Source organism: Acomys minous (assembly GCF_964271855.1).
Source record: "Acomys minous genome assembly, chromosome: 7".
In the NCBI taxonomy this organism is placed as follows: domain Eukaryota; kingdom Metazoa; phylum Chordata; class Mammalia; order Rodentia; family Muridae; genus Acomys; species Acomys minous.
The window spans coordinates 82,198,741-82,211,640 of NC_140488.1; the positions used below are offsets into that span (position 1 = coordinate 82,198,741).

At 38.0% G+C, this 12,900-nt stretch overlaps 2 protein-coding genes across 2 annotated transcripts in view; one reads left to right on the forward strand and one right to left on the reverse strand.

Annotated features, from left to right (window-relative positions):
* The window catches only part of LOC311601688 (uncharacterized protein), a 177,191-nt gene that overhangs the window by 92,368 nt on the left and 71,923 nt on the right, over window positions 1-12,900 (forward strand). Inside the window, exons 2-3 of the mRNA XM_084789362.1 lie at window positions 7,860-7,938; window positions 9,531-9,661. Of these exons, the coding sequence (XP_084645488.1) occupies window positions 9,554-9,661 (108 nt within the window). The 5' untranslated portion in view covers window positions 7,860-7,938; window positions 9,531-9,553. The remainder of the gene's footprint in view (window positions 1-7,859; window positions 7,939-9,530; window positions 9,662-12,900) is intronic.
* Window positions 3,232-3,607, reverse strand: LOC311602116 (mitochondrial import inner membrane translocase subunit TIM16-like). The gene has a single exon (XM_084789793.1). The coding sequence runs from the start codon at window positions 3,567-3,569 to the stop codon at window positions 3,240-3,242; it is 330 nt and encodes a 109-aa protein (XP_084645919.1). The 5' UTR covers window positions 3,570-3,607; the 3' UTR covers window positions 3,232-3,239.

A 12,900-nucleotide genomic window follows, 5' to 3' on the forward strand; every position in this document is an offset into this window, starting at 1 on the left:
ACGGCCTATGATATGCAAGTGTAAACCAAATAAATAATCTATTTCCTCTCCAAGTTGTATTTAATCATAGATATTTTATCACAGCAATAGAAACCCTAACTGGGACACTTCTGTTTCAAATTCATGCCTTATTTTTCTTTAATTACACACACACACACACACACACACACACACACACACACACACATATATATATATACACATATTCTGAAATATAACCTGTTCAGTTTGTATAGAGTGACTTGTGTGCATGTTGTTATGGGTGACCATTTTGTGTTGGATAGCTAATTGATATGTCCTTCTCTGTGGAAGACTAATTCTCCTCTTAGCATTCCTTAAGTATTACATTTAAGAGACCCAGAATAACAATCCCTGAGAGTACAAGGAGGAGCTAAGATAAAGTAAAAAAAAAAAAAGAGACATTCAATAAAATTATAGCAAAAAAATTTAAAAACTCAGAAAAAATGGACATTCAAATACAAGATGTATTTATAACTCTAAATGGACATAACTAGAGAAGACTTTCTCACAATATATCATAGTTAAGATGTCAAAAATACAAAGCAAACAAACAACATTAAAAGCTGTAAGGGAAAAACAGCAAATCATATTCAAAGACAGAAATATCAGCATAATATTAGCGCTCTTGTCAGCAATACTGAAAACCAAGATAGCATGGAACAATATATTTCAAGCTTTGAAAGTAAATAACTGTCAACCAAAATTACTATACCCAACAAAGCTATCTCTTAAAATTGATGGAGAAATAAGAACATTTCAAAATAAACACAAGTTCTAGCAATTCAAGACAATCAAGTCACCACTACAGAAACTATGTAAAGGAATAGTACACACAATGGTATAGGGAAGATAGTCTCATTCATGAAAGCACAGGAAAGAATACATCTGATTAAGAGACTAGATAAGCATAGGATAGATGAGAGGGAAGCAATCATGTCCAACACAGTATTGCTAAAGCCCTAATATTAATAGAAGGACAAAAGAACTTTCCCGAACCTAACTAACCAGATCAGCAACCCACAAAGTTATAGGAAATGGAAAGCCCCACTCTATAATAACCATAGATGGAAATGGTCTCAAACCACTAATTAGAAGATGCAGGATCCAACTAGTGCCGTTTCTTAGGGATGTGATCTAAGTCAAAACACAACTATCTACGGCCCCAGCCGCAGGGTATCTAATATAAACATAAAAAAGAAAGGCCTTCACCACAGTAAAGTTATAAACCTCACCTTCACATGTTCTTTTAGTACTTTAGTGATTTAAGGTTTAGGGATATACACATGACAGTTTGGCATTTCATTTTGTAATAGTATATCATGTGCTATATAGATCAACACACACACACACACACACACACAAAATAGCTACTAACATATCTTTTATTGCCAATTCTCCATTCTTTAGACTGCTTTTCCTGATCTTGCTCCATTTTTCCCCATATGGATTTTAGAATCAGCCTGTAAATGTCAGGTATTAAATATTGGTACTTTTAAGAATGACTTTTATTGTTTTAATTGTGTGTGTGTGTGTGTGTGTGTGTGTGTGTGTGTGTTTGTTTGTTTGTTTGTGACTATGTGCATGCTTATGCAGGTGCCCAGAGACCAGAGGTATTGGATCCTCTAGAGATGTAGTTACAAGCAGTTGTGAGTCACCCAACATAGGTGTTGGGAACAGCAAGTGTTCTTCATCACTGAGTCATCTCTGCAGCCACTAAACAGTAGTAACTTAAAAATTGTTTAAAACAATCTTATTATTTTTATCCCAACTTTATCTTATTATTATTATCCCAACTGCAGTTTCCCCTCCCTCCTTTCCTCCTAGTCCCTCCCCCAGCCTCTACTCTGTTCCCACCCCCTCATGTAGTCCTCCTCTCTGTTTCTCTTCAGAAAAGGCCAATTCTCCCATAAACATCAACAAACATAGCATATCAAGGTGCACTAGGCACCTCCTTCTCTTTTAAGGCTAGACAAGGTGACTCAGTAGGAGGAAAAGGATCCCCAAAGCAGACAAAAGAGTCAGAGATAGCCCCTGCTCCCATTGTTAGGAGTCCCACAAGAAGACCAAACTACACAACTGTAACACATATGCAGAAGGCCAAGGTCAGACCCATGAAGGCTCTCTGGTTGTCCGTTCAGTCTCTGTGAGCCGCTATGAGCCCAGGTTACTTGATTCTCTGAGTTTTCTTACGGTATCCTTGAATCCTCTGGCTCCTACAATCCTTCCTCCTCTCTCTTACAAGATTACCGAGCTCTGCCTAATGCTAGACTGTGAGTCTCTATCTGTTTCCATTAGCTGCTAGATGAAGCCTCTCTGATGACAATTGGGCTAGGCACCAATCTACGAGTACAGCAGAACATCCATTAAGATGCATTTCATGGACTTTTTTTTTTTTTTTTTTTTTTTTTTTTTGCCAGTGGTGAGTTATCCAGCCTCTGTGTCCTGTCCCTTCAGGCAGTATCAGGGGTGGGCTCCCTCTTGTGGCTTGGGTCTCAAGCTGGACCAGTCATATTTATTTTTTGTGTATCTGTGTATCTGCCACTGTGGAGGTCCAAGGATAATTTGTGGCATTGGTTGTCTCTTTCTACTACATGATTAAATTCATGTTCTCAGTCTTAGCAGCAAGCGTCTTTACCTGCTGAGCTTTCCTGCAATCTCATATGTTGGTTTTGTTTTAAAATAAGGATTATAGTAAATTTAAAGACTATTTTAGAACAAGTAATGTGTTTATAATCAAGAACATGGTATAGTCACCTATGGTGGCATTCATCTTTAATCTCAACATTTGGGGGACAGGTACATGGATCTTTTTGAGTTGGGTGACAGCCTGATCTACATAGTAAGACCTTGTTTTACAATAAACAAACAAGTAAACAAATCAAATCAAACTAAAAATATCATTGGTGCAATAATGTTAATTTTTCCAAGTTGATTTTTTATCTTTTGAGATGATTTATAAGTTTTTTTGGTATAGGTTTTTAATTTGTCAAATTACCTTCCCAATTCACACAGGCTTTTAATTTGTCAAATCACCTTCCCAATGTGTTTATCCCCTCTGTTACTCTTGCATATATAATCTTTTTAAAATACGCCCTAGAGAAACCTGGAAGAGACATTTATTACCAGGCTATAAATTATGAGGCAGTGGGTGGGGTGGGGAGAACCCAGCGGTCCTGTTTTGGGCATCTGCCCTTTCTCTCTGTCTCCTGAGCTTGTATTCAGAGCTCCTCATCTAGGCGTTCTTTTGCACGGACAATCTTTGACAGAAGGTAGAAGGAACCACCCACGGACTCATCATTTACTTTAAACAGGTGTCCATAATTCTTTTGGACCTCCTCAGGGCTCAGCTTGGAGATGTTGAGAATCTGCTGGGCTTCCTGTAGGCTGAGGCCGGAGAGACTGGATGCAGCTCCAGACTGGTGCCCAGCATGACCCTGAGCATCAGCGGCTGCTTGGCTTGCTGAAAACTCCTGCCTCAGGGCCCAGGCAAAGGCTCTGCCCACCACCTGTACACCCATCACAGTGATCTGGGGCAGGTACTTGGCCATAGCAGCCGCTCCACCTTAGGGGTATGGGTGCAACTTCCCCATCCAGTTGGGCAGGCTTAAGGGTTGCTCGCATATTTGGTCTTATCTTCCAGTTTTTGTCTATATGTAGGACGGCTGTTTCTGAGTATTAATTTTAATGCTCTACTTGTTTTCCAGTGGATTCTCTTAGATATTCCAGGTATATAACCATATCAACAGCAACTCAAGATATATTGTGTTCTTTTTCTTTAGCTAATATACCTAAATTTCTTTCTATTATTTAATTTCATTGTTTAAAATCTCAAGCAAAATCATTTGGGTAATGTTAATCTGAATAAATATAATAGTACCTAGAATCAAGCAATTTGAAAGCTTATAATTTCAAATATTTTCCCTACTAGTGCCACAGTGAAGCTTTAAGACAGGAATCCTAAGTGCCATGCTGTTAGGGCTTTAGACTCAACATTAGGTCTGAAGTTCACTAAGGGGTGGGGAACTTTCGGCTGGTGGGAGGATAGATGGATGCTCAAAACAGCCTGAATATTGAGACCCAGACACCACAGGGATGGTTTTGGAGCCCTGCCTAGACCAACAAGACCCAGACAGAGTTAGGGTGCCCTTAGGGTCACATTTCCTGCTAGCTTATTCCTGCGTTTTGCTTTGCTCTATTAAGTGTGACCCCCTTTCTTCTTCATTCTTATCTTTGCTGCCCTGCTTGCCATTTTCCTTTTCACTACATTTTGCAGTTTAAAAAGTTTAAGAAGGTTTTCAGACACCGAGTTTGGATTTAAATCTTATACCACCTTGAAGAAGAATGGTAAAATAGGGTGGGTGTGGCAGAACAAGAAGAGCCTAGAAGATATTATGGAGAACTCTTTTTAAAAAATTATACTTCTGAGAAGTTGTTTTCTGAAGGACATGACACCCAGGATGTGAACCATGAAGATCCTATGTCAGTGATTGACTCTTACTTCAAAAAAGCCACACCCGGAACACCCTATCTACAAGCTAGACAGTTGTTACACTGTTTTGCTTGATCAATGGTCAACTACTTTATTCTATAGTGAGGATCCAGGTGTAGTTTATTAACAGAAATTGTACTGTAGACCAGAAGTAACTTACAGACCATGTGTGCCAAGATTCCTGTACCTCAAAGTCAGAAAAATATAGTCAGCAAAATGACTCTTTATGAAATACTGCTTTGATAAGTTCACAGTAGTTTCCCTTACCCATAAGGTATATGTTGCAAATCTTCCAGGAGGTGCCTGAAAAAGTGAATACTATTGAGTCCTGTATAATATTTCCCCCTTTTTTCAGTTTAAAGAAGAATTAAAGAAATATTTATTTAATCACTTTACTGTCAAATCCTAGCCCACCCCCTCCTTCCCTCCTAGTCCTACCCTCACATCCCACTCCCCACCACTTCCCCCTCTTTTTCCCCTCAAAAAGGGGAGACCCTTAATAGATACCAACCCACCCTGGTACCTCAAGTCATAGCTGAACTAAGTGCATCTTCTCCCACTTAGTCCAGACAATGCAGCCTAGCTAGGTGAAAGGGATCCAGTGGCAGGCAACAGAGTCAGAGACAGCCCCTACTCCCATTGTTAGGGGACCCACATGTTGACAAAGCTGCACACCTGCACATATGTGTAGGGGGTCTGGGTTTGGTCCATGCCAGCTCTTTGGTTGGTGGTTCAGTCTCTGTAAAGCCCCCATGGAACCAGGTTAGTTACTCTTAAGTCTTCTTGTGATGTCCTTGACTCCTTTAGCTCCCTTAATCCACCCTCCCACTCTTCCACAAGACTCACCCCCCACGCTCCGTTTATTGTTTGGCTGTGGGTCTCTGCATCTGTTTCTATCAGCTGCTTAATGAAGCCTCTAAGCAGACAGTACTCTAGGCTCCTGCCTGCAAGCATAGCAAACAGAGTATCATTAATAGTGTCAGGGGTTGGCTCTCTCCCATGGAGTGGGTCTCAAGTTAGGCCAATCATTGGTTTGCCATTCCCTCACTCTCTGCTCCATCTTTAGTCCCACACTTCTTGAAGGCAGGATTAAAAGTTTTATGGGTGGGTTGATGTCGCCCTCCCTCCAGGAAGTCCCACCTGGCTACAGTAGATGGCAACTTCAGGCTCCTTAACTGAAGTCTTAACTGAAGACTCCTTGCTGGAAGTCTTAACTAGGGTCACCCCCATAGACTCCCAGGGGCCGCCCCTGTCCCAGCGATGTTTCCCCCACTGATTTCCATTCTCTTTCCCCATCCTCCCCCTTCCTCTGTTTTCCCCACACCTGATTCTTGCCTCCATTACTCTCCCAGTCCCATCTCCCACACAACTTTCTCCCTCTATCTGCTTCAGATGTCAATTTTATTTCTTCTTCTGCATGATATTCAAACATCTTTCCTTGGACCCTCCTTGGCTTCTTTGGGTCTGTGGGTTGTAGCATGGTTATCCTGTACATTATGGCTAATGTCCACTTATAAGTGAGTATATACCATGTGTGTCTTTCTGGGTCTGGGGTCTGGGTTACCTCACTGTCTTTCATCCATTTGCCTGAAAATTGCATGATGTCTTTGTTTTTAATAGCTGAGTAGTATTCAATTGTGTATATGTACCACAGTTTCTTTAGCAAGTCTTCAGTTGAGGAACATTTAGGTTGCTTCCAGTTTTTGGCTATTACAAATAAAGCTTCTATGAACATGGTTGATCAAGTATCCTTGTGGTGGAGCATCTTTTGGGTATATGCCCTGGAGTGGTAGATCTGGATCTTGAGGTAGATCTATTCCCAATTTACTGAGAAACCTTTAGATTGATTTCCATTGTGGTTGTACAAGTTTGCACTCCCACCAGCAGTGGGGGATTGTTCCTCTTGCTCAAAATTTTTGTTATTAAAAAAAAAACTTTAAAAATTAAATATTTTTTCACTGACAATTTTATACATGTATGTAGTGCATTCTTTTATCTCCCTCCTACTTATACTTCCACACCTATTACGAAGTTTAATACATAAATTAAATATAGTAAGAAATAGCAACTAATAAAGAAGGACAATAACCTCAATATGTGGTAATAGAATCAATTACAACATCAATTTTTTATGGATTAATTTTGTGTTCTTTGATATTTTCATACATGTAAGTAATAGATTCTGATTACTCTCTCCCCACCCTCTATTATCTTTCTCCCACCCCTGTCAATGATTCCCCCAATCTCTTTTCCAGATTCATTACTTTTTTTATATTTTTGTATGACCCATTTAATTTAATCAGGGATATCTGTGTGAGAGCTGTAATGGAGCCTGGTGGAGTTATCGGGGAGTACCTACCTGACTCTTTTAGTAGCAAATAATTTATCAGTGAGAGATAGGGTCCCATGAACCCTTCCTCCATCCTATCTGACAGTTGTTGGGCTGAATCTTGTTCAGGCCCAATGTAGGCATCTGCAGCTGCTGTGAGTTCATGATTGCAATGACTAGATCTTGCTCAGAAGATGACATTTTATAACCCTCCTTTCTATCTTCTGGCTCTTACACATTCTCTGCCTTCTCTTCCATAGAAGTGATGATAATAATATCTTGTTAGGGCTGAACAATCATCTGTCACCAATTCTCAGTACCTTTTAGAGCCATGAGTTTCCACTGTTTACTGGAAAGAGGAGCTTCTCTGTTTAAAACTGAGAGTAGCATTTGTCTATGGGTGCAAATAAATATCTGGAAGGCAGTTCGGCACAATGGTAAGTTATTTAAACAACAATTTTCAGTTCTTTCTTAGGGCCCATGATCTTCCCTATCATGGATTTTTGACTAGTTTTACAATACTGGGTGTGGATTCTTTCCTGGGGAGTAGGCCTCAAATCTAAGCAGAAAGAAGTTTGTTATTTCTATAACAGTAAGTAGTGCCATTATGTTGCCTACATTTTGTAGTTTTAAAGATTAACAACTGGGTAATAAATCACAAATTATTCTTTCTTTTTGATATTGTTAGTTCATGTGTATGAGGGTTTTTCTGAATGTATGACTGGGTACCATGTATAACAGTGCCCACTGAAGGTAGAAGAAGGCATTGCATCTCCTGGGATTAGAATTACAGATGGTTGTAAGCCTCTCTGTGGGAGATGAGACTTGAACCTACCACTAGAAGAACAGCCAGTGCTCTTAACCACTGAACTGTCTCTCCAGTCCCCAAAGCATGAATTCTTTGTATAATTTTCCACTTAATACTTTAGAAATTTAGTTGACCATGGGTAACTGAAACCGTAGAAAGAGAAGATAAGGGTGGTTCCTACATTTCTATTTGTCTATTCCAATATCTTATAGGCCCTTAAAGGTGTTTGCTGGAGGAGAACAGTGGTCTTGGAATGGAATTGTGAAGTCACACAAATTCTCCAACTTTCAGGTAATTAATTGCTGGGACCCTGGAGGTTTTTTTTTTTTTTTCATCTGTGAAACAGACATAATAATGTATACCTCCTACGAATTTTATGAAGGAATAGATAGGTGATATGTATAAAGGATTTTACCCTGTATTCAAAGACTAATAAGTATTATACAACACTTAATTAGTATTGACATTATAATATTAGCATTTAATAATAAATTTGGCCTTTAATATTTTGACTCCTTATACCAACACCTGGAACAAAATTACTTACAAACTTAGGTTTCTAAAATGCTTATAGGTTTCCAGAATAAAATTTCAATATCAACTTCGGGTATAACTCAAACACTTACTGTTATATTGTATCACTTGACCTGATTCTGTTTGGGTGTTTAATGTTATAAGCATCCTTTTTTATCTGGGATTAAATTGAAGGATTGAAGAATAAGTGTTTTTAATTTTTCTGTGACTATGAAACCTGCAGATTATATTTCTTTGAGGAGAATTTTAGAGGTTGAAAATTCGAGGAACAGCAGAGTTTCTTTTAAAGCTCACATTATAATAATATATATAATATATATATAATATATAATTATACTCTCAAATGTTTTCCTTCTCTATTACATTTTTCTGATTTCTAGCTATCCACTTTCAGGCTGTGTATAGCAAATCACTCTTTACTGGGATGGATAAGTTATTCTCTTCTCTTGAGAATTTTAACCCTAAAGAATACAAGTTTAATCTAAAAATTGTTTTTATTCTCATTTATTTTAAATAGCCTTCTGTTTCCTTGGCTTCTTCTCTGGCTCTTATCTGAAATCTATGATTCTAAGTTTTCTTTGTGTCACAGAAACATTAGAGGCCATAAAGAACATGTCTTCAGGGTGATTCATTTAATGGGAGATGCTTTAGATTGAGTTAATCAGCACTGTCCAGAAAAAAGCAAAACTTTCCCAATGTTTCTACTTGTACCACATAAATAAAATTGGAAATAATTAGAAAACCATGTAAATGCATTCTTGTATCTCACAGGCTTTTAGCAAAATTTACAGCACATACCATCTGCTCTCTTTGCCTGAGGAAATCAAATTTGCTCTCTTTTATCATCATGTTTATCAATAGAAAAGTAGAGAAAAAGTAACAAGCAGTTAAGCTACTTTAAGTTCTTTGCCTCAAGGCTAATCAGAACAGTCTACACTTTTGTAATAAGACCGTCCAATTTGGTGACTACAAATCTCTTATTATATGCCTTTAGTTACTTGTAATATAACCACATATACTGAGTTTCATTTATCAAAAAGATTAAAGAGCTAATTTTCTTGTGTAATTTTTAGGCCAAAAAGGACTCACCCTACTTGTAAATATTTTATTATTTTATTAACAGCTTGCATAGTTTAGAGATATTTTGTGCATTTTATACTACCTTGATCACAGTGGAACTTATAATGATGTCAAAATCGATCTCAATAAATTATGTTTTTGACAGAGGTAGTTCAATTAAAACAAAATCAATAGCAAACATTTGGTTTCTACTGCGCTTCACAGGTTGTTCTCAATGATTTTTAGGCTTTAAAACTTAACTATCCCCTTATAACTTTATACATTTATAGCTTCAGTTTTCACAGGAAAAGAAATGGAATCTCAGATTCAACTCCCTAAGGCCTCACTAGCACTATGTGGTAGATCTGTCCTGACTTCCCTCCTCACCACTTTCAGGCACCCAAGTCAATCTGTGAAAAACGTAAGCAGATTAAAATGATTATGGTACTGAAATGAAAATGTTGTTATCCTTAAATGTAATTGGCTATGTTACCTCCTCATGAATTCAGCTTGTCTGCCATTAAACAGAGTTGCCTGTGGAAACTGAGGCCCCAGTTCAGGTGAGTGAATTTGAATAAAATAAAAACCTTTGGTAGACTGTGCAGCATGAGGTCAGGGTTTGCTTCATCATTTGCACCTAGGTTTGGGACATACATGTTTTGAATCATAATATCTTCTTGATGAAGTGCTTCCTTATCAATATGAAGTGACCCTATTTTCCTTTCTTACTGGTTTTAAACTGAAGTTAATTTTGTCAGATATTAGAAATGTGATAATTTCTAGGATGTTTTAATTACAACTTAGGTCCTGATGGTTGCTGCCCTATGCTGTTTTGTTTCAGAATTTTGTTTCTTTCCTCTGTTTTCAATACATCTTTCATGTAGCATTTCATGTAGCATTGAACTTCTTTTAAACCAGGTTTTACCTTTTTGTTAAACATTAGAGACATCATTTCCCAGAAATCTTTGTTTTTATGAAAATGTATTTGGCTTATATAGTTCCATCTATTTCCTTCTTATTACCAAATTTCAACATATGTGGGAACAATTATAGTAGCTGTAGAGACAGGAAATATGGGGGAGAATTATTATTTAAATCTACCCCACTTTTTATTGAATTTTATGTTTTTTATGGAGTTCCACAAGGAGACCATCAAGGCCAGTGTATCTGGACCCAGGGGGGCCTGCACAAACTGCTGTACCAACCAAGGACAATGCATGTAGTAAACCTAGACCCCTTGTTCAGATCTAGCAAATGGACAGTGCATTCTCCACGGTTGTGGGGAAAGCGGAGACTGACTCTGGCATGATCTCTGGTGCCCCCTATTTGATCACTTCCCCTTGGTGGGGAGGCCTGGTGGCACTCAGAGGAAAGGAATACAGGTTATCTCAATGAGACCTGATAGGCTGTGGTTATATGGTGGGGAAGGAGGTCCTCTTCTGTCAGAAGTCTAGGGGAGGGGAATAGGGCAGAAGAGGGAGGGAAGGTAGGAATGGGAAGATACAAGGGAGGGGATAACAATTAAGATGTAATCTGAATAAAATTTAATAAATTAAAATTAAAGATAAATCTAGCTGACTTTTTATTGAATTTTATGTTTTTCAAAGGTTGAGATGATGCTTGAAACATTTCCTTCAATCTATGGTTGCCAAGGAAGAGGCAAATCCCTCAAATATATCATATCCATCAATTCAACATATTAATCAATGTGTTATTTGTGGTTAATAACTCCAAAGGGTTACAGGTGAATAGAAACTAAAGTATATGATAAAAATCATGCTTGGAGAATGGAGAGATCTTTGCAAATTGATCTTACAGGGTCATGTCATTTCAAAGAGTAGCAAGAGGGCTGCTTAAAGTCTCAGCTTGATTTTGCTCCTAGTCACAGCATTGGTTGCTTTATAGCCATCATTCATTTACAAAGGAACAAACTGCTGGTGCAGTTGCTGAAGTGGACCACTTCACTGACACAAGTGGTCACTGACACAAGATAGTTAAAACAACAACAACAACAACAGCAACAACAAAACAGTATCCAGTGCAATTGGAATGGGAAGCTTTGGAGAAGGGATTTAACAAAGCAAATGGACTCTGAAATTCTTGCCAGCCCTCTGGCGCTGAAAGCCCTTCTGAATATTGTCATTACATGTCAAGTTCGATCACCTGTGAAATTAATATCTCATAATATCATGTTCCTTCAAAAGGAGGGTTACAATAATCAATATAAGTTGTGAAAGCTCCCAAAACAATCCAACAAGCCAGAAACTGAACCCCACGGTTTGAAATGCCTGGTGTTTGGGGGTAACACTTAAACATTGTTTATTTTACATTCCAGGTTCAGTTTTCAAGAATTATCTTGAGATTCCTCCTTTCTCTTTCCTCACTTCCTAAAATTCGTTAGTAGAAGTATAAATATTGTTATTTGGGTACATGAGTCACCTCACAAGCAAATCAAATAGGCTGTCCCTGTTTGATGTATTCAAAGGCTCCTCTCACTTTCTTGTCTACAAATAAATATATCTTAGCACATATAGGTCCTTCAGCTGTGATTAAGTTATCAAGGGTGTATCACTAAAAGTTTTCTGTGTGCAAAATTTGGGGACAACAACATCCACTAATGGTTTATCCTTCTTCCCCAGGCAATTAAGATGATGAGTAGAAATCATAGGTCCTAGCTTATTTATACAGAAAAACTATGAGAATGGGGTGTTCCCATCTCACTAAGATGACATGTTAGCTTTTCTAATGAAAAGCTGGATTGCTGGGGTATGGTAGAGAATGGGGAGTGACAATCGCCCACAGAGCATAGAAAGCACATAGAAGCAAACAATGCCCGCATGTCTTTAGCATGATTCTTATGAGAGCTTGCCCGGAATAACTTGCCTCTCTGAGAAACACATACATCTCAGCCTTACAATGCTGATTCCTTTTATAGGGAGAATGGCTTCTCATCCAATCCAAACCATTTTTTTGTGTGTGTGTGTGAATGATCTTCAAAAAGATGTACTTAATATCCAGCCTCAGTGCACATGGGGTTCCCCTGGGGAAAAATCCTCACCTAATTCCTTTAATCCTCATGCTGTATTTTCTTAGAAAATTTTTAATCACAGTCATTGTATGAAGTTATATCTCTAGAGAGAATTCAATGGAAGTTCAGTTGTATTGTTTCAATCCTGGAAGTTCATTTATTTAACAAATGAGTATTGTGCTAAATATCACTGCCACTAAAATGAAGCAGGAAATAATTATATACTGATATTGATAGACTTCTATGATATATTCTGTGAAGAAAGCAAAATGTATGTCTGTAGTATGCTTTGTAGTGGAGGAAAGGTTGGTTCATCTGATCTAGGTTTACAACTAAAGTTTATATAATAAAATAAAGATTAACAAGAAAAAGAACTCAGATATATTTAATATAAATTTCATACAATATGAGACCTTTAGTGGGAAACAAAGACTCATAAACAGATCAAATTTTGTTGTAGTTAAAGTTTCTTTTTATTCACATGGGCATTTTGCCTAAACATATGTTATACATTACATTCATGCAGTAACCACAGAGGCCATAAGAGGGCATCAGACCCCATAGGAGTGATACAGATGGTTGTGAGCTGCAGTGTGGGTGTTGGGGATCTAACCTACAGCCTCTGGAAGCAG